The 23,076-nt window shown below is 41.7% G+C and overlaps 1 protein-coding gene across 1 annotated transcript in view; it reads left to right on the forward strand.

Annotated features, from left to right (window-relative positions):
• shroom4 (shroom family member 4) overlaps window positions 1-22,576 on the forward strand; it is a gene marked incomplete at its 3' end in the record, with an annotated part of 98,889 nt that extends 76,313 nt beyond the window's left edge. Inside the window, 4 exon segments of the mRNA XM_062444771.1 lie at window positions 8,540-11,435; window positions 17,691-17,752; window positions 20,015-20,890; window positions 21,972-22,576. Coding sequence (XP_062300755.1) covers window positions 8,540-11,435; window positions 17,691-17,752; window positions 20,015-20,890; window positions 21,972-22,576 — 4,439 coding nt within the window.
• Window positions 22,577-23,076: the final 500 nt, after the last annotated feature.

The following is a 23,076-nucleotide window of genomic DNA, read 5'->3' on the forward strand; positions in this document are numbered from 1 at the left end:
TGAGAGATTAACCAATCAGATCCACCTGGTGAGCTGCTCTGTGTCAGTAAATGGGTTAAAACGAGGGATGGGAAGGTTACTGTAGAAATCCTGAGTAAAATCTTAAAGGTCTGACTTCAGATGTAACCTCCTTTATAATCATCAATAAGTACAAAATCTTAAATATAGTTGAATATATCTGTTTATTGGGGCTCTGTGTGGTGTCTCTGAGCTCTCAGTGTGTAGTTACAGTACACACATATCAGTTTCAGCTGCAGCCACAGACCCTCCGCATGTTTCACCCTCCAGACCACCCCCGAGGTAACAGCCGTGCCAGCAGCTCAGAGGCCTGGCATCCTTAGAATAACACTGATCACTTTGCCAGATATATAATCTTTGCCAGGGCAAGATTTTTTACTAACAAGAATTCAACTTAAAGTACAAGTGGAGGCTGTTGGGAGTGAGACTAGTGACTTGACCCGGGATTATAACTCATCCTAGAAGGAGGTTATATAAATGTTTTGGGAGACAAAAAAACACAAATGTCAATCTCATCATGGAGCTTTAGGGTTAAGTCAATGGGGGGGGGGGGTTCCAAAAAACATCAGGGTTTATCCTCTGGGGACCATGAAGGGTCTAGACTAGGGTTATTATTAGTTTAGTTTAGTTTGAGTTAGTTTAACAAGTGATGAAGTAGTTTTTAATTCGAGTTTTTTAGGTATTAAGAGGAAGGAAGGCAGCTTTATTTATATAGTGCATTTCATACACAGTGTTCTTTACATAAAAACAAAGACTTGGAAGCATAAAAACATACTTATTAATACAAAAAAAACAATAAAACACTGCTTTTGCATTATTATATGGTATTATTTTTCCTTAAATATGTATTAAAAAGATCTTAAAAGTATGACAGAGTATTTTTGCACACAAGCTACTTCAGCTTTGAGTCTGTTGTTGTGTTTCTGTTGCTAAGGACCAAAGACATATGGCGCTTTTCCACTACACAGTTCCAGCACGACTCGCCTCGACTCGACACAGTTTTTTTTGCGTTTCCACTAGGGATAGTACCTGGTACCTGGTACTTTTTTAGTACCTGCTCTGGTGAGGTTCCAAGCGAGCCGAGCCGATACTAAATGTGACATCAACAGACTGCCGGCCGCTGATTGGTCAGAGAGTCGCTGGAAGAGTCATGAGCCGTCCCACACAAGAATCAAACCCGGCATTTTTAAATACCGGCAGCAGCGTTACAACCATAGTTACAGCTATACGGCTCAATTTTCTTGCTTTGTGTGAGACAGAAAGCCTCATACAGCAGCAAGTACACCATCGCCTCCATGTCCTCCATTGTTTATGTGTTTGTGTCGCGTATAAAACGAAGTCACGGCAGTTTCGTGAAGCCGTGCTATGGACAACCCCGCCCACGTTGAGTAGGTACTATAGTAATGGGAAAAGGTTCCTGGAACCGTGTCGAGTCGAGTCGAGTCGAGCCGAGTAGTGCTGGAACTGTATAGTGGAAAAGCGCCAATAGTATCAGTATGCTGTCACACCCGTATAAAAAGAAAATCCTGCACGGTTAGACACAGGGACATTTTTATTTCTTTATTGTTATTATGATCTCACCAAGCTGAATTGTAATCTTTGAAAGGAAAGAGGAAGTTTCCAGCGACTGTATATTGACTCACAATAAAAATAGCCTTTATGTCTTTGTTTGTCAGCTTCATGGTACATTAGTGCCTTGTGTACTGTTCTCCTTTACTTTTTCTTTTTTTTTTTTTGATAACAATCGGTGATATAATGTACCACTATTAGATTTAATAGTCCCATGTGGTTTTGATAGCAGTGTGTGTGTGTATATGTGTGTGTGTATGGGTCTCTTATTCCCACAGTTTCTCCTTTCCCCTGATCTCATCACACACACACACACACACACCATCTGATGAGATCTGATGAGGAGGCAGCTCCCGGCATAACTCTGGACAATGGCATGTGACTCCCAGAACATGTGGACAAAGAGAGGAAGACATTGAATAAACTGCGAAGGGAGAGGGACATTTTGTACAGTCTGCATCTGTGTGTGTGTGTGTGTGTGTGTGTGTGTGTGTGTGTGTGTGTGTGTGTGTGTGTGTGTGTGTGTGTGTGTGTGTGTGTGTGTGTGTGTGTGTGTGTGTGTGTGTGTGTGTGTTGAAAGTGTGTGTGTGTGTGTGTTTTTTTAGTTTAAAGAGGTTTATTTTTGGGGGTTTATCTTCATTGAAACAGCAGCTATCAGCTCATAAACCGCATGTATGACACTAATTAACGATCCAATCAGTCTCTCTCACACACTCTCACACACACACACACATCCCGGTTTATCGGTGTCACCCCTCCGAACACTCACATGTTCCACATCAGCCGTCTGATTGTGCAGGAGTGACTGTCATTTCCTGTCCCGGCTCCCGTCTCATTTCCTCTCTTTCCTCTTTTCTGTCACCCAGGTCAAATCTATACGGCCACCGCTCATTTCCCTCAAACACCATTCTCTCTCTCATGCACAGTCTGACTTTATTCTTCTTCTTCTTCTTCTTCTTTTGTCGTGGATGACTTTTTCACCTTTTTAAAGGACCATTGCACAGTTTTAGCTCTTAAACTACAGATCATACATTTACAGGATTGCATGATTCATACGCTGCACTGTTTCCTACTTTTCCAGACAGCTTCTGTTTTCCTTTCATCATATACTCCTTTTTTTAACTCTTTTGCAGTATCACTAAAATGATAAAAAGATTCAAAAGTGTATTATCTTAGTGATTGTAGTATTTTTAAGGGGAAGTTTAAGGTATTTTATCTTATTTGCAATTTTAAAAAAACTAAACTCGACTAAATTTAAACTCTACAGGCCTCAAAATACAACTTTAATGCAGCAACATTGATTACATGACTTAAATGACTTCAGATTAATTGCCCGAACAAGTGCATATCACTATCTTACAATAATAGTAGTACATTTAGGGTGAAATGTAAGGTATTTGATCTTATTTGTAAGTCAAAACATACAAGTTAGATAGACTAGATTTAAAATACAGGCTTCAAAATACAAACACAGTGCAGCAAAATTACACCACTGAACTAAAAACTGATTACAACAGTATGTAAGGGTTAAAGGTGTCGAGTACTGATACCCAGCCCTAGTTGTGTCTAATGAAACGTGACTTCACATGGTGAGGAATTGTAAGAAATCAGATTATGACACTAAGTAAAGATGAGACAAGATCATCAGTGGGCTAATGAACAGAAGAACAGAAGTTAAGACACAGTTGTAGCAATGGTTAGGAGATACAGGAGGATCCATACCACCAATAACAGAAGACACAGAAAACCATTGCATTAAAAAAACAGACACTTAAGTTCTTCTAAATTGGCTCAAGGAGTATCTGAAGACATTGGTGTTTCACTGCCAGCTCAGTCGGAGTGAAGAGGCATTGCAAAGTTTGCTCAAGGCACAAAACTACCAGGTTAAACTTTGCCAAAGAGCATGAAAAGAAGTCTTGGTGAATACTGGTGGTGCCACATTCTGTTTCTGTCAGATGAAACCAAAATAAATGAGCTTGGATCAGACGGGGGTCCAGCATGTTTGGCGTGGAGCAGGCCAAGGCCTCCCACACTGACTGCATAGTGGTTGGATTGTGCTGATGGTGCGGCTGCATGACTGCAAAAAGGCATAAATGATAGTTATAGATGTTGTCCTCGAGTCAAGGAAGGAAGGGAGGAAGAAGGAAGGAAAGGCGGGAATGGAGGGAATGGAGGGAGGAAGGAAAGAGGGAAGGAAGGAGGGAAGAAGAAGGAATGAAAGGAGGAAGGAAGGAAAGAGGGAAGGAAGGAAGGGAGGAAGAAGGAAGGAAAGGAAGGATGGAAAGGAGGGAGGAAGGAAGGAAGGAAAGGAGGGGTTGAGGAAGGAAGGGAGGAAGAAGGAAGGAAATGAGGGAGGAAGGAAAGGAGGGATGAAGGGAAGGAAAGGAGTGATGAAGGAAGGAAGGGAGGAAGAAGGGAAGGAAAGGAGGGGTTGAGGAAGGAAGGGAGGAAGAAGGAAGGAAATGAGGGAGGAATGAAAGAAGGAAGGAAGGAAAGGAGGGATGAGGAACAGTCAAAACAGACGGGGGTCAATTTGTCCCAGGAGGACGACAGTAAGGTTAAGGCAAGTTTCTATTCCTTAAATACTAAATGAAAAGGTTGACAGGTGGAGAGTTCCCAAAATTCACATAAGAGTTGTTAAAGAAGGGAGTGAAGAAAGTGTAAATTATGACCTGAACCTAATAATACACCTTCAGGAGATTTTAAAGAAGAACAAAAACCTCCAGCCAGAAAAACGACCACAACAAAAACAGCTGAACATAGTTATCTGTAAAGACTGGCAGAACATCTCTCCGCAGATTTGGGCAAGACTGGTCTCATCTCTGCCCAGGAGGATCGAATCTACCTTCATAAATACAAGCAGGCATAGAAAATATGTAATAATAAAGCATCACTCATAATAATTGTGTTCTGTAAAAGCAAATACATTGTGTTAAATAGACAGGATTACTTGACATTTTAGTGATATTGACCATATTCTACACTCAGTAGTTCGGCACTTTTCTGGGGTATTACTGTCTGGCCTCCCACTTCTTTTTCTTTCTTTTTTCTTGCAGTATTTAGGAATAGTGATTATGTAAACTAAAATAATACAACTACATTTCAACACATGGCTCCCCCTCCCACAAGACAGGATAATGAGTTTATTATGTTCATTAGTGGTTTAAATTTCCTTTTAAACATTCGAAATCAATCACATTACTAAAAGCATGTTCACACTAAGACAGCTGGATCCATAAACACACATTTTTCTCTCCCTCCAGAATAAAAACCGCACCCTCCCTCCCTCCCCCGAAAACTGAACGTTTCCAATCCAAAACAGCCTCCACAGTGTGTAAATCTGAGAATGCCAGTTTGGTGTTGTACAGTAGTGTGTATGAAGGGAAATGGAGCTTTATAGAAAAGGCTGTCATATTTCTCTCTTTATTTTTATACTTTGATATCTTCTTTAAAGCTAAATATAGCAATCTAACACCTTTCCCTCACTGAAATCATTGTAATCTGGTTGCAAAAAACAATGGGTTCTTGGTTGTCAGTCCGCTGCACATGCCCAGTAGGAGAAGAATTGGCACATTTTGGCGTTTTAACATGGACAGATATTTGCAGAAATGAGCTGGAACGCCTTTTGTTTTTGCACTTGACCAATGTTTTAAAATGTAGTCGCTTCTTCTCTGTTATTCTGCTGCTGTCTTGTTTGTAATTGCACATTCTTGCGTTTTAATAGAGACAGCAGAAATGGGCTGAGACTCCTGGTGTGGACGCATGTCATTTTTAGCATAACACCATGTTTTAAAAGCCAGCTTAATGTAGAAGTACAGAAGTCTGACGTACAGAGAACCATAGAAGACAAGTTGCTTTCTTGCTCATGTCCAGTAGGAGAAGAATTTCACATTTTGGGGGTTATAACATGGAAAGTTATTTGCAGAAAGTAGCTGAAATGCCTTTTGTTTTTTGCACAAAACCATGTTTAAAAGCCAGCTTAATATAGAAGTACAGTAATCTGACATACAGAGAACCAGAGAAGACATGAGAACCTGAGACTTTTCTGGCTCCCGAAGGTTCTTGGGCCTTCGGACAGTTGCCCACTTGCCCATATTGTAACCCAAACTTGACAATAAACCAATTGGGATGGATAAAGTATCTATATGTCTATTTGTCTGTCTATAGTTGTTGGCTGGTAATACAGTTTCAGTTCAGACAGGTTTGAAATGCCATAACCTGCATTTTCCAATTACGTAACATTGGTAAAAAATAAATAATAACTTGATGTTCATTGCACTGTGTTACACAACTGAAGCAAGTCGGCTCTTTGATTCTCTAATTTTGTGCAGAAATAAATAGAAACCGATGGCCGGCCTTCAAACAAATCCACTAAATAGATCCGATATATAAAAGCACACATTATTTGTAATAAATGGGCTAAAACATGCTAAATCTCTTGGTATGCACCTTTAAGGAATTTCATGTTTTTTTTTTATTTATATGCTGCCTAATGGGAAGAGCATGAAAAGACAAATTCTGCCGACCACCAAAAAACATTTGACTACATGAGCCCATAATCATATTTTGATAAGAGTAAGTAGTGGTATGAAACTTTGTAAGAAGGGGAGGGGGGGGGAATCAGTGGGGTTTCAGGTCTTTTGCATGGATTATGAACCATAAATACCACAGGAAAAAGCCCGGGGATAGTCTGCTGGTTGATTGCCCTCACTGGTTTGAGATCAAAGCCCTTTTTTTGTGAAATGTCTCTCTTATGTCTCCACTCCTCTGTCTCCTTGGCAACTTTTCCTATTGTGAGAATAAGACAGCAAAGAAATACAAAAGGGCGAGCGAGTGTCCACTTGCTCTTTCTTTTTATATTGGGAAAAAAAAGACAATAAAATGAAAATGTCTGCAGATTTTTCTTTTTTTGTTTGGGGGCCTTTACAGGGTTGGATTTGAACCAAGCACAAAAACATTGGGTACCCCTTCTCCTTCCCCTTTCCCCCCCGGAGCTAATATCAAAAGCCAGCGCGTGTGAATCATATATTTCTTTCTTCATTCCTTCACTCCTACCAATGCCAAAAAGTGCACTCCCTATCATCTTGTCTTTATTTGGTTTTTTTCCTCCAAGTGGTTTTGGATCGTAGGGAAAAAAATTAGCTTTCGTGCATTTCTTTTGGCCGGTTATTAAAGAGCTGTAAGAGTAGAAAAGGATCAAGAAAGAGGATGATAATGTGCAACAGGGTTCACAGGTCAGACTCAAAACCCCAAAGAACATTGCGGTTGCATGGCGTGCAATTCAGTACCGTTGAGCAGCCGCAACATTTGATGTATTTATGACATTTATTGCATTGTGTGTCTGTTCTCGAAGAGGGATCCCTCCCCTTTGGCTCTTCCTGAGGCTTCTCCCTTTTTTCCTGTTGAAGTTTATTTTCGTGTAATTTTCCCCTTATCTGAATCAAGAGGTGGAGGACAGAGGAGGGTGTAGTATGTTCAACAGATTCTAAAACCCTCTGATTTTTTTGGGCGATTTCACTACAACTTGATTGGGAATTACTGAGGTTTCTTTTTGGTATATTGGTTTTTATAAGTGAAAACATGAGTGGGCCCTTCTGTAAACATAGTCATGTACTTAAGTCAACTTTTACCTGACCTGCACATTTTTTGCGACGTCAATCAAAACGTTAACGAGCAGGTTTCAAAATGTGGTTATCATTGCGGAATGAATTTACATTTGATGTAAAGGAGACGGGTCAGGAATAATCCGCAAAGAGGAAGAAAGAAATGAAAAGGGGAATGAGAGAGAGGATGAGAAGAATCAGCGGATGGCTTAGAGACTTTGACTGCAGGCGATGGGAGTTGATGAGGAGGAAATCCCTCTCCGCCTAAAGAGGCTTCCTCCGAGGGTCTTTAAAAACACATGGGGCTGCCGTGGATCTTCAGGCTCATGATTGATAGAAAACAGATTGCCCAGCTGTAGAGTTCAAAAAGTTGTATTCATGAAGAAGAAGAAGAAGAATATACTGTATGTGACTCAGGGGAAAATTACAACTTGCCACTTGAAGATTAAAGAAGAGTTATTGTGTGTCTCTAAATGAGTTTTCGTCAATGACACGGTAACATTATAATGTTAAGAGAGGAACCACATGAACGTCCCTCGGTAGACATTACAGTTTACTTTGATGAAATAACATCTTCCAAAGGATAGCTGTGACTTTACTTGATTAGAGTGATATAAAAATGAGGGAATATAAAGACCATAAACAATGAACAAATGCCTGTTGCAGGTTCCCGGAGATCAAGGTTTTCATTTTGCATATAGGTCAGTGACAAATTAGAGGTTGGCAAGATGAGCAATTCTAAAATATCTTAAAAAAATGTCTTAAAAGCAGCATCAGGTTTGTTAAATGTACATTTTGTATTTTTGTTGGTTTTATATCATTTGAAATGACATTTGCACCATTTATTACCAAAAGTAAGACTGAATGCTCCTGAAAATGTCAAATGGTGTAACCACAAAAGAATGATACATATTACATATTTATCCACCTACAGTGTATTTAAGTGGACTTATACTAATAATTACCTCATATTAAAACATTATATGAAAAGAAAAACATTTAGAGTATTTCTACATTTACATTTTTGACCAATTGACACTGAATTGCATCATGTCATTGACCCAAATGTATACCTTTCTAGATTTGAACCCTTAGATACTTTTAAGGGTGTAATTTGACCCAGTTTTACATTTGAGAGAAGAAAACACCTTAAAACCTTTTTCTCTTAGCCAGAAATGTAATAACTTGTCCTCATGTACAAAAATGAATATACCGAATATACAAAACAATGGAAATATTTCAACATTTCTGTGCAGCTGATACACATTTTGTTGAGCATTACTGTTTATATTGTCTGAAAAGTAGAAAAATCCCAAATACTTATCTTCTCTGTCTCCCTCTCTCTGCAGTGACTTGTCCATGCAGTGGGGTCAGCTGTCCAGACCTTACTCGTCCACCGACCGCAGCAGTTCCCTTGGCTCCATGGAGAGCTTGGACACACCAACGCCCACAACGCAGCCGTTCTCCGACTCCCACAATTCACCCGTCGACCCGGTCCTCTTCAACAACAAGAGAGATTCCGCCTACAGCTCCTTCTCCGCCAGCTCCAACACATCCGACTACGCCACGGTGCCGCTAAGGCCCGGTGAGGCGTGCTCCATGGATAACCTCCTCCAAAGTCTTGGACCACATTGTCGAGGTTACCCAGGCGGTGATGCCTCGACCCTGGGGAGCTCATCTGGCGAGACCCCCGATGAGGCGCACCTGATCCTAGTAAAATCCAGATCGCTGACTAGGCCGAAATCGAGGCCTATCGAGGTAAAAGACAGGCCCTCCTCCTGCTGCTATGACGAAGACAGGAGGGGGGGAGACTTTGATATCATAAGAAATGGAGAAAGGGGGACTGAAAGAAAAATGAACCCTCCCCAACCTCCAACTAGAAAGGACAGTTTCAAGGCAACCCGGAGTCGCCCCAATGTTGCCAACAAACGTTGTGCCTCTGCCCCAATTGAAATTTCCAGCATCTACTACGATGAAAACAAGTCCTCCTTGAATGTAGACTCAGGGGTTCATAATGGCTTCCCTGCACCAGAAGAAGGTGACAAAACTGTGAATTTCAAAGCCCAGACCATCGAATCCTACTACATGCAAACCCAGACTCAAGAAATTGGACCTATCATATGTGATACTAGTAGCAAAAGAGACTACGCCTCAGAGACAAACTCAGATCACCTCCCTGACACAGTTGGGGCCAACACCTCCTCTGGTTCTGGTTCTTTACCTACAGAATCCTCAATGGAGGATCAAGTGCACTCTCATGTCACGCACTCCGACACCAAGCACTCCTCTACGGGGCTTCACCGGCACAACGCCCCCGACAAGCTCCTCGCCACACAACTAGAGTTATTGCAGTTTAACAGCGACGGCTCGTCATTGGACCCTTACAATCCGTCAGAGACTTCTTTGTCCCCTAGTAGCAGCCAATGGTCCCATTCACAGCCCACAACGGAGAACCAAGAGGGTTCTCACAATCACATGGCCCCATCGAACAAGTGGGGAGGCAGCCGATGCTCAACCCCTGGATCTGAATTCTTGGACGGGGACGAAGGAGATTCAAGTGAGAGGGTGGATGGGATGGGTGTGAATGGTAAGTCCATCTCCCCGATTCAGCACCATCATCCCTGGGGTCGCTCTGTGAGTGTACCAGGGGAACCGACTGGATCGTCAGCCAGACCAGACCAGATATCGGAGAGAGACTTTGAACCTCTTAGTGCTGCTGCGAGTATGGACACATTACTGGAGGAGCAGAGAGCAGCGGATAGAGAGATAAGCGGAGGGAAAAAAGAGGAGAATGCAGAAGCCATGAAGAAGTCGAGCTCTGCCAGGAACCATCGACGAAACCGGCGTCGCAGTGAGCGGTTCGCTACCAATCTCCGCAATGAGATCCAGAGGAAGAAGGCTCAGCTTCAGAGGAGCCGGGGGCCTGGAGGGCTGCTTTGTAGTGGTGAGACTGTCCAAGAGGAGGAGGGTCCAGACCTTTATGAGGACAGCGAAGAACCAGACCTGCCAGCCCCAGAAAGTAATACCAAAGTTGCGTTTGCTGCACCCGTTTCTCCCTTAGATACTCGGACCACAGCACCTGTCGAAAAAGTAAACAAATCAAATGAACAAAACCCCGATGTCTCACAGAGTCAACCCCAGTCCCCAAGCTACACTCAGAACAACATATCCAGGTCTGTTCAGATTCTGGACCCAGGAGTTCCCAATTTTGGCGTCGGCATCCGAGTTGTGGAGGAGCAAGCTCCTGCCGGCAAAGCTCGTCGCTGGCGTTGGACCCCTGAGCATAAACTCCAACCAGAGCCCATACCAGACCGACGGGTTGGAGCCTTGGGTGAGAAGGTGTTAGGTGTCACAGGGTCGAGGCACGGAGTTTGTGCCTTCACCTCCTCATCCTCCTCCTCCTCCTCCTCCTCCTACGGTCGCTCCTTGTCCTCTTCTCGGTTTGAGGAGACGGAGATCCTCCCGTTTGCAGACAGAATGAAGTTTTTCGAGGAGACGAGCAAAGGCAAGTCCGGGTCAAACGTCTCAAATATGTCAAGTCGCAGGCAGAAGAAGCCCCCCTTGAATTCGGATCACAAGGATGGGGAGCTCAGTCAGCACCCATCCCAAAGGAGATACTCCTACCAGGGCGGACTTCTGCAGGAATGCTCCCTGCTTCCAAACACTATGGAGGCCAGGCGGCAGTCTGTGAGTACCAGCAGGGAGAGGCAGAGAGAGAAGGAGAGGGAACAAGCGAGAGAAAGGGAGGAGAGGGCGAAGGAACGAGAGAGGGAGGAAAGGTTGAGAGAAAGGGAGAGGCAGCAGGAGAAGGAGAGACAGGAGAGGGAAATGGAGCTGGAGAGGGCGAGGTTGAGGGAGATTCAGCGGGAGAGGGAGCGAGAGGAGAGGGCGAGACAGTGGGAGAGGGAAAGAGAGAGAGAGAGGGAGCTCGAGCTGGAGCGAGAGAAAGAGATGGAGAGGGCGAAGGAGATGGAACGTCTCCAAAAGGAAAGAGAGAAAGAGCTGGAGAGAGAAAGAGAAAGAGAGAGGGAGAGGGAAGAAGATTACCAGCTCAACTCGCATCAAGCTCACCTACACCAGGACAGTTTCCACAACTTCCATCTCAAGCCTCAGGTTTTCTCCCACGGCCAAAATCAAGTCCCACGATCTGCTTTTTACCCGGTCAACCCCCCTTCGACTCAACCTCTGGAGAAACCGCAACCTTTGCACCAGGGATACACGGAGAGGAGCTACACACCCACAGAAGTAAGACTCCCGTTCTCTCTCTCTCTCGAATGCATCAAAAAAACATCCACCGACACACACTTAAACACACATTATGGTTTCACGGTTGACGAAAGACATGCCGCATTTATACGGTTCACCAAAGAGCCATTGGGGGGTTAGATGGAGGTTTCCAGGTTGGCTTTTCAGTAGGAGTCTTGTTGTTCTTGGAGCTGCGTTATAAACTTTACTTTTGTCGGGTTTATAGACAAAAAAAAAGTATGAAATTTGGGCTTGAAAGAGTGGGTGTTAAGTGATGTGGAGCAAGTTGAGGTATGGGTCATTGCCATTTGAGTGTGATGAACAGTATGTTCTTGGAGATGTAGAGAGCCGAGCAGGAAAAACATACAAGATATTTATCATACTACATCTAAGGACTAAATCTAAACATCTTTAACTTTTATTGAATGTACATTTGTTTAGAGTGTAATTATTCGGATGGGAAAACTTTGGGTTTCTAGAAAAAACAGGCAATCCTGGTGATAGTTGGTGAGTTTATACAGGTTGGTAACCTTCAATCAATGGTTTCTGAACCTTTTTGAAGCTTTTAAATCAATCAGGCTTTATTTATATAGCGCCAAATCGCAACAATAGGTCTAGACTGTACTCTTTACATAGGTAGGTAGGTAGGTAGGTAGTAAAGTAGATAGGTACTTCATTCATCCTTCACAGGAAATTGCTTTACATGGTTTACAGCAGCTACATCAATACTAAGACAGCCACACGTAACATCACATAGAAACAAATCTCTAACTATCCAATAGAAAACAACTCAAAAAATGACAAAAGATTACCTAAAAGTTACAATTCTCTGTGTGCAAAAAAACACTGAAAGCAAGTTATGCTTTCAAGAGTGAAAGAAAAACTTTTAAACTTTGGTTTTGGACCGAACTAAAGTGACCACCGGAGACCGAAATAGGTTGGTATGCTTCAATCAATGGTTTTTGAACCTTTGTGAAGCTTTTCAATCAATCAGGCTTCATTTTTAAAGCACCAAATCACAACAATCTCTGGCACTTTACACACAGAGCAGGTCTAGACTGTACTCTTTACGTAGGTAGGTAGAGAGGTAGGTAGTTTGGTAGAGAGGTACTTCATTCATCCTTCACAGGAAACACTAATACAGCAACACGTAACATCACATAGTATCACATCTCTAACTATCCAATAGAAAACAACTCAAAAAATGACAAAAGATTACCTTGAAGTTACAATTTTCTGTGTGCAAGAAAGCACTGAAAGCAAGTAATGCTTTCAAGAGTGAAAGAAAAACTTTTAAACTTTGGTTTTGGACCGAACTAAAGTGACCACCGGAGACCGAAAAACCAACTCGGTTATTTTTTAAAGCGGCTTCAGAAAAGCGATCGTGCGGCCAAGGACTTGGGTTGTTGGCGTTGAGCGGCCGCTCGGTCCAAGCGCTCCGTGGTTGAAACAGTCGGTTTGATGTTTGAACCCTCGCGTCCTGCGTGCGGTCAAAGTCTGAAATTGTCATCGACAATTCGGCGGATCACTGAAATAGTTCATGGAAACCAAAAGAGAAAAAGAGACAGAGACAGAGAGTAGAGATTGAGCAACAATCGGCGGACGCTTGTGTCAGCGATAATAGCAGCGTCGGGTTTCATCTTCCACCACAAATTGATTCAAGTCTCTTGGCAGGGGGGCGAGTAGCAGCTCCTCTTCTGAACTTTTGAAACTCCTGTGAACTTCAGCCTATTAGTAACCTTATCATTTAACACCGAGCAAAGCCAAACTGACATTTACTTTGGACTAAACGTGTCTCCAGTGTAGCAGATATGTTTTGGATCGAGCCGACACAGTTTCTGTTGTTTTCGTGTGAGGTTTTTTTTTTTTTTTCTCGGGGGGGGGGGGGGTCTTAGTTGAATCCTGTAGTTTTGGGAAGGTTGCTGGTTTGATGCCACAACGATAACCCCATGCATCAAATTCTTGTTTTATATCTGCCGCTGAAAAAAAAAAAAAAACTTCCAATATCTTTAATGGTTACAGATGTGCTGGATGGACTACAAGGCTGTGATAAGATATTTTCCAGAGGCACACACACACACACACACACACACACACACACACACACACACACACAGATCCACGGTTCATGTAAGCATCACATTTAAAAAGGAAACTGTGGAATTCAAAGGATTTCATTAAGATTTGAGATTTTATATACAAAGAAAATGTTAAAAATAATATAAAAGTGTCGACTATTATCTAATCATATGAGAATTGTTGTTGGCAAGTATCTTAAATATCAGCCTCAAAGGAAACAATAACACCTCATCTTGTTATTAGCTTAATATTAAATAAACACTTTAATGCAGGACATCATTTGGCCAAACTTGCATCAATTCATTCAGTGCGTTTCTTCCAGTTTGGATGGGTTTTTTTTATGATGTTATTTTATGACACAATTCCCACCATAAGCAAAAATACAATATCTGTGTAACTTACATATATATATATTTAATATGAATATAAAAAACAGGGTAAGACTCTCTGTGGAGTGGTTAGAGGATTGCTGCTTCATACTGACAACTTAACTGTCCAGATGCTGAAATTTCAGGCTCGGAGAACTAAATGAGCAGTATAGTAATATGTCAGCTGCAGATGCTATTAGGACTCGTTTTCAGGGACAAAAGTACATAAGTAGGTTGGAAGGTAGGTAGATAGATAGATAGATACATGGGTAGGTAGGTAGGTAGGTAGGTAGGTAGATAGATAGATACATACATGGGTAGGTAGGTAGGTAGGTAGGTAGATAGATAGATACATACATGGGTAGGTAGGTAGATAGATACATACATGGGTAGGTAGGTAGATAAATGGGTAGGTAGGTAGGTAGGTAAATGGGTAGGTAGGTAGGTAGGTAGGTAGGTAAGTAGGTGGGTAGGTAGGTAGGTAGGTAGGTAGGTAGGTAGGTAGATAGATAGATACATACATGGGTAGGTAGGTAGATAGATACATACATGGGTAGGTAGGTAGATAAATGGGTAGGTAGGTAGGTAGGTAGGTAGGTAAATGGGTAGGTAGGTAGGTAAGTAGGTGGGTAGGTAGGTAGGTAGGTAGGTAGGTAGGTAGGTAGATAGGTAGGTAGGTAGGTAGGTAGGTAAGTAGGTGGGTAGGTAGGTAGGTAGGTAGGTAAGTAGGTGGGTAGGTAGGTAGGTAGGTAGGTAGGTAGGTAGGTAGGTAGGTAGGTAGATAGATAATTAGATAGGTAGATAGGTAGATAGATAGATAGGTAGATAGATAGATAGATAGATAGATAGATAGATAGATAGATAGATAGATAGGTAGATAGATAGATAGATAGATAGATAGATAGATAGATAGATAGATAGATAGATAGATAGATAGATAGATAGATAGATAGATAGATAGATAGATAGATAGATAGATAGATAGGTAGGTAGGTAGGTAGGTAGGTAGATACATGGGTAGGTAGGTAGGTAGGTAGGTAAATGGGTAGGTAGGTAGGTAGGTAAGTAGGTGGGTAGGTAGGTAGGTAGGTAGGTAGGTAGGTAGGTAGGTAGGTAGGTAGGTAGGTAGGTAGATAGATAATTAGATAGGTAGATAGATAGATAGATAGATAGATAGATAGATAGATAGGTAGGTAGGTAGGTAGGTAGGTAGATACATGGGTAGGTAGGTAGGTAGGTAGGTAGGTAGGTAGGTAGGTAGGTAGGTAGATAGATAATTAGGTAGGTAGGTAGATAGATAGATAGATAGATAGATAGATAGATAGATAGATAGATAGATAGATAGATAGATAGATAGATAGATAGATACATAAATAGACTGTTGCCCATAGCTTCATATTTAGTGTACAGACATGAAAGTGGCAGAACTATGACGATTAATGTAATCGTATAATCATTTTACTCATGTCATATTTGCTGGTTTAATCTTAGGATAAAGTGTAAAATAAAGAAGATAAAAACCTCTTATCAGGTGTGAAAGTGAAAGAGAATAAGTGAGAAGGAGTGCTGTTTTTAAATAAGGCTCGAGTGTACCAGGTGAACTTAATGAGGACAATTAGGGGTGAATAAAAGAGAACAAAGGGAGTGAGGTAACGTAAGGAAAAGGAAGTGGAATAAATAAAAAGGAAAATAAAGAATCTTTACGACATGTCTGCTTATGTATCTCATGAAAAGGTAAAGACAAGCCTCTAATCCTGGCCAAAAGAAGTCATAAATCACATAATGCCTCTTTTAAAACCCGAGAGATTTAAACGCTGAGGAGTCGTCCAGGTACGTGTGCGACAGAGTTTATTATCACAGAGTCATCGGATGCTGTTTTATGCGCCGTTGACAGCGAGCGACGGCCAAATATGTTAAATCTACAACGACTCCAACAAAAATACCAATGTTCAGATTTACATCGCAGACGCTCCGAAAATATTTCTCTCACAGGGCTTTCTGTGTGTGTGTGTGTGTGTGTGTGTGTGTGTGTGTGTGTGTGTGTGTGTGTGTGTGTGTGTGTGTTGTATAGCTTATCCCCGCCTCGCCTCGCTGTGTGTGTGTCTCTGTGTGTGTCTCTGTGTGTGTGTGTGTGTCTATGTGTGTGTGTGTCTCTGTCTATGTGTGTGTGTCTCTGTGTGTGTCTATGTGTGTGTGTGTCTCTGTCTATGTGTGTGTGTGTCTCTGTGTGTGTCTATGTGTGTGTGTGTCTCTGTCTATGTGTGTGTGTGTATCTGTGTGTGTCTATGTGTGTGTGTGTCTGTGTGTGTGTGTGTGTGTGTGTGTGTGTGTGTGTGTGTGTGTGTGTGTGTGTGTGTGTGTGTGTGTGTGTCTGTGTGTGTGTGTGTGTGTGTGTGTGTGTGTGTGTGTGTGTATCTAGCAGGCTGCTCTATCTCTCTCTGATCAGTAATGAGAGTTCAATGAGTTCATTCAGGTCTTATTCATTGTGCAGATGTATCCTCCTGAACCCAAGCCAATAATCAGCTGATACTTTATATACTAAACTATAGATATCTGATCTATCACTTCTTTAAAAAAACTCCAAACTTGTAGCTTAAAAACTAAAGTTAATTTTTGATTTTGGAAACAATAGCGAGATAAAATCCTCTTAACTGAGTAAACTCTACCTGCTGATAACGACTGTGAGAAAGCTCTGGAGAAATATCTAACAAGTGGACTTTGAGTTTAGTTAAGTTACAAACTACGTCACAAAAGGAACAAAAACATGCATATAAACAAATAGTAATAATGATAAAGTTTGTTTATACAGCAGCTTTCATACAAAGGATGTAGTTTAAAGTGTTTTATAGAGAAGAATCTAAATAAAATACAATAAAACAGCAGCAAATATGCAAAAAATACAATAAAATTAGACAAAAATGAGTAAAAATAAGTTAAAATGACACTTATTAAAAGCCAAATTAAATAATGTAGATAATTAAATGAGAGAAACAATTAAAACTATAAAAGAGACTGACCGTAAAACTGTTTATTGATGAGTCGACAGAAAATTTGTCTGCAGCAATTCTGATTTTTTAAGCAAAAATGCTTCTCCAGCATCTCAAATGTTGATATTTGCCAGATTCCCTTTGTCTTATCTGATAGTTAATTTAATATTTTGGATTTTAGGCATTTTTCACACATGTCTGATACGTTATATTATAGACTAAACGATTAATACATAAAATAATGGGGGGAAAAATACATTAAAAGAGAAAAATAATAGTTTGTTGCAGCTTTAAAGAGAGACACACAGTATATATAACAGTTTAAATGACAGTAATAAGACAATTAATAGTGTTTATAGAGTGAAATTGTTCAGTTTTATGACCAAAAAATTGTCAAATTTAAGCAGATATTTACCAGATTCTTGAATATTCTGATAGTTAATTGAATATTTTGGATTTTAGGCATTTTTCACTCATTTCTGATACATTATATTATAGAATACATGATTAAAAGAGATAATAATGGAGAAAATACACCCAAAAAAAGCCTTAAAGAGAGACACACACTATATAAAACACTTTAAACGACTGTAATAAGACAAGTTATAATGTAATAAAGTAAAATTGATCTTAAAAAGACAGTTTATGACCTAAACAAAGGGTCAGATGTCAGCTTTATCACAGCTGAGGTATATAACGGTCGGCTTCCTCTGAGGATGTGAATGTACGCTGACCAACACTTTACAGTTAACACCAGATTGAAGCCTTCCTTCATTCCTTTGACGTTATTAACCCAAACCTTCTCTAAATGTCTTCCACAGACGTATCCCGCCCGGCAACAGGAAACGCCCAAGCTCAACAGGAAGTACAGCCTGACTGAGAGGTGAGCCACTTCCTGTAGCGGCCACACAAACACCTAAACAAATACTTCTTCTTCTTCTTTCTCTCCATCTCTCTCTCTCTCTTATAATCATCTTCTTATGTTTATTTTATTTATGCCAACCATTTGAGACGCACACTTCTAGATAAGTGAGTCTCCCTGGAGATTTTTTTTTTTTTTAAGGTGGGTTCGGCTCCTCTATTGTGCACCGAGGGAGAGGCGGAAACCCCAATCACAGTCATGCCTGGTTGTGATTTGACCGTAATGAGGTCTAAAGTGTGCGGAGGGCAATCATCCATGCTTATAATGTGACTGTAATGATACATGTAGGTTGGATAGATGATTCCTGGATGTGATATAAGAGCCTCTGCTCATATTTGACCTGAGACAGACACAGTTCATTAAGCCTGGAATGTAAAGAGGAAGCATTTACTGTAATTTAACTACTTTCTCTGCATGTTTTTACTCCATAATGTGCATTTTACTTCCTTCCTGAAATCTTGTTTTCTCATTACGAGCGACGTCGTCCAACATGAACGTTGTTACAGTCCGATCCAACGCTGGAGTCTAATGTTTATTTAACATTACACAGGCGTGTCGTTTGTTAGTGTTCCTCCTGTGCTGTGAGCCTCTCGCTGGGTTTAAAGTGGATGTTTAAAAAAGAAAGAAACAGTCATATTTCTGTGTTAGTTATGACAGTTTTTGGCGTTTAAAAAAACCTTCAACTGTCAATCAAATCTGATTAAACTGCACCAACACAGTCCTGATGAGTTAGGGTTAGGGTTAGAGTTAAATATTTATATTAATATTACCCAAATGTATCTTTTATTGTACTTTATCCAGTTATTCTTTGTTTAAATGAATAGGTCAGCATCTTTGTTATGGTATAGTGTAGTGTTATATAGTATAGTGAGGTATGGAAAAGGTTAGTGTATGGTATAGTAAAGTATGACATAGTTAAGTGAATAATATAGGTTAGTATATAGTGTTCTATAGTTTAGTTTAGTATGGTAGGACATAGTTTAGTGTATAGTATAAGTTAGTATACTATACTATAGTATAGTATAGTATAGTATGGCATAGGTTAGTATGGTATAGTTTAGTTTAGTCTGAACATGTCAAAATAATAAAATTCAGATACATAGATAGGTAGATAGATAGATGGATGGATAGATAGATAGATAGATAGATAGATAGATAGATAGATGGATGGATGGATGGATGGATGGATGGATGGATGGATGGATGGATGGATGGATGGATGGATGGATGGATGGATGGATGGATGGATGGATGGATGGATGGATGGATGGATAGATAGATAGATAGATAGACGGATAGATAGATAGATAGATAGATAGATAGATAGATGGATGGATAGATAGATAGATAGATAGATAGATAGATAGATAGATAGATAGATAGATAGATAGATAGATAGATAGATGGATGGATGGATGGATGGATGGATGGATGGATGGATGGATAGATAGATAGATAGATAGATAGACTGCTGCCCGTAGCTTCATATTTATTGTACAGACATGAAAGTGGCAGATTAAAAAAAACACATAATAACTATTCAATGATAGAAAAGTGATGTAGGATGAAGTAAAGAACCTTTTTAGTCCTCATACCTCATACATACATACGATCAGTTCAAAGCTAAAAACAGTCACAACAACACCAGACAACGTTTCTCTTTGATAGTGAAACAAACAGACTGATGTCATTCTCTTATTGTATTAAGAGGGTTAATTATAGAGCTGGACTCTAGACTCTAGAGGATGTGGTTAGTTTATCTAGCAGGAGGAAATGCTTTAAAAATACACCTTTACCTCTAAAGCATCTTATTCAACCTGCTTTAAATGAGGTTTAATCCAGACACACACACACATGTAAAAACACTCATTTGGGCCGATACCTGGTTGTTGTTTGTCAAGAAATATTTAAACCATAAACTCTCCTTTAAAGCTCAAAATGTTGCTTTAGAGAATCCAGTCTTAATCTTAATCTTAATCTAGGCTAATGATTAACGCACTTTAGGCTCCACACTTCCCAAATTATTCTAAATGGTGAATAGCTGAGTGGTTACAGCATAATGTTGTATACACAGCAGGGGAGCCTCTTGTCTCCTATTGGCTCTATATACCAACTACTGTGTATTAAAGGCAAAAAAGCCTCAAAAAATAACATTAAAACAATAATAAAAGGTGAATTATCCCTTTAAAGTTACATCCTCCTTTCTCGATCTCCATTTTTTAGGGATTACCCGAGTTGGAGACGTGAGTCCAGACCTCCGGACCAGCAGCAGGGTCGCTGGGTCCCCCGACAGTTCGACAGCAGCAGCAGCGACGAGCGAAACGGTTACTCCTCCTCCTCCTCTTCCTTCGCCCCGCCGCCTCCCGCTCCTCTCTCTCTACGGGGGCGAGCCATGTCTGAAAACGACCTCCGCTTCGACAGCAGCTACCGGTGGTCGCCGTCGCTCTCGTCGGCGGCGAGCCAGACGCTGTGCGAGGTGGAGGAAGGAGGAGGAGGAGGAGGAAGAGGAGGAGGAGGAGGTATTCGGGGGAGAGAGGCGCCGAGCATCGATAGGTTAAACAGGAAGAAGACTCCGCCTCCTCCGAGACCTCCGCCCCCAAAATGGGAGCAGTTTCACCGCCGGCGTGCGTCCCATCACACCCTTCTCCCTCCCTCATTCTCCTCTTCTTCCTCTTCTTCTTCTTCTTCACACCATCACTCCATCACTCCTTCCTCCCCCTCCTCCTCCTCGTACCTCCTTCCAGCCGAAGAGTCGAGGCAGCGCTCCTACAGTCTCCCCCCTCAGAGGCAGGAAGTGACGGAGAGTTGCCCCCATTGCACCTGCAACCAAAACCAAGACCAACGCACCAAACACCACCCGCATCAGCAGCAGCAAACCCCGCCTCCTCCTCCTCTTCCTCCTCCTCATCCTCATACGCACGCTACGACCAATCAGAGTCAGCCTCAGTTTCAGGAGCGCTCCTTTTCCGTCGCCCCGCCCAGCCCGATGTTCTCCAGACGGGGGTTCAGGCCGGTGGCTCCGCCTCAGAGAGAGACGGAGGGAAACGGGAGGATGGAGGTGTTATCTGCTCTTCCTCCTCCGCCTGCAGCTCCAAACAGGTGAGAAGAGATAGAAGTTATAATGTTATACAGTAGATAATGTACATGTTTATTTATTAGGGCCTCTAGAACCTGATGATGTCATAAAGTGCGTTTCCCAATAATGCAACAAAATAACATTCTCTGTTCCGATGATGCAATAAATGATTACATCATTGGTTTAACTTTATTTTTGCAGAACCTAATAATGTAATAATTTCCCAATATTTTAATAACATCATTACATTTTTTATTGAGTTATGATGAGGTTTTTTTTATAACATTATAGCTTTGGTTATGATGTTCAAGAAAAAGCCTCAACAAAGCTCTCCAACTGAAACAGATTTGGGATGGAGGGGGGCAGGTAATAACCAGGCGGGGAGTTCCGGTCCTCTGAAATGATGCCAACACAGAAGTAATTTAAAACTGCATTCTATCAAAAGGCCACCAGGGGGCGACCGTTTTGGTGTCAAAAGGACTTCTGTCTCTATACAAGTCAATGGAGAATTCACCAACTTCTCACTTGATTTCTAACCTCAGTAAACGTTTTCAAAATGTGTTTATGGTCTCAATCGCTAGTTTAAAGCCTTCTTCAATGCAGTATGATGTTCATTTGGGACATTTTGGCCTCCCTGATTTTATATGTGACGATAAAGCAGGGTATGCATTAGGGCGTGGCTACGTCATGATTGACAGGTTGATTGGTTCACAGGTTCAGGAGGGCGCCTCTTGCTCCTCCTGATGCCCATATAAGTAGAATCCGTGTTTTTTTTTTACCCAGCATGCACTTGAAATGTTCAAGATGGCGCTGCTCAGATCCGATACTATTGGCTTCCGAGCAGCAGTCCACAAACCAATGGGTGACGTCACAGATGTTACGTCCATTTTATATACAGTCTATGGTAATAACCCGATACTGTTCCCGACAGTCGCTATGTGGGCCTACCTTTGTTAAACTACTTAAATTAAGTCATGGAAATCAATGGTAGAAACGTTTGGGAACCCTGAACTCTATTTAAACTGTAATAAGTAATGTAACTATTTCAATGACTTCATCAAAGTAACTTATTATATTTGATGACTTTTCTAATTTTCTCTCTAGTTTCTTTAACGTGGACTCCGACCAGGACAGGATAACATCCAGACCTCACAAACCGCCACCGGCAGTGAGACCCGGAGCGGAGTGGGAGCGAGCCAACGACACAGAGCTTCCTGTTTTAGGGAACGGAGGCGTCGGGTTACCTCCTCCTCCGTCCTTCTTCTCTGTGGACTACGAGCAGCAGCAGCAGCAGGAAGTCGGGATGAGCCCAGGCTTCCAGAGCGTCCAACCTCAGAGGATCCCCGAACCGGGCGCCGAATCGGAGACGACCCTCAGCCCGAGCCCGGCGCACAGCCTGGAGGCGGACCTGGACGTCCCCATGGAAACGGACATCGACGACTTCCAGGAAGAGGAGGGGGTGGGGCTTCTGGGTCGGGACGAGCCGATCACCAGCGAGCTTCCCTGCTTCGCTCTGCCCGTCACGGTGCTGGAGACGGACATCGACACCGAGGCGAGGGCGGAGAGCGGGTCTCTGGAGGAAGAGGAGGAGGAGCTGGAGGAGGAAGGCAGCGGCAGGAGTCTGGAGGAGCTCTTCCCACAGAGCGGAGAGGGAGAGACGGGCACGGAGAGCTGGAGAGGAGGATACCAAACCACGGAGAACAACACCGGCTTGGACAGGTGAGAAGAGAGACGGAGAGATGATTCCCTCTTTCCTAAAACCTCTGCAGAACTCCATCCTTTCTTTTTTTCTCCTTCTTTTGCATCTATAAAGTTTATTTTTGCAGCTTCAGGAACCAGATTGCTAATAAAAATGACTCAAAATGCCTCATTTATCGTCTTTAAATCGCTCCGTTTTTGTTTGATCGACACTTTAAAACACAAAAATGTTCAATTTACAATCAAATAAAAGAGAAGAAGCAACAAAAACAAGCTAATCCGATCATCATCTTTCCTTCCTCTCTTCCTATCAGGTCTTAATCTTCCTTTTCTTTCTTCCTGGCTCCTGTTTTCTTTTCTTCTTCACAGAGTTGAGATGTTTTCCATCTGTCTCTTTGTCTCTGAGCTCAGATAATAATTCATCACTTCTCTCTTTATTTATTTATCTTTATTTGTTATTTAATCACCGTGTTGAACAGCTGTTTTATCATTCTGCTGCTTCTGTTATAAC

The sequence above is a fragment of the Scomber scombrus genome, chromosome 23, assembly GCF_963691925.1.
Source record: "Scomber scombrus chromosome 23, fScoSco1.1, whole genome shotgun sequence".
NCBI classification, from domain to species: domain Eukaryota; kingdom Metazoa; phylum Chordata; class Actinopteri; order Scombriformes; family Scombridae; genus Scomber; species Scomber scombrus.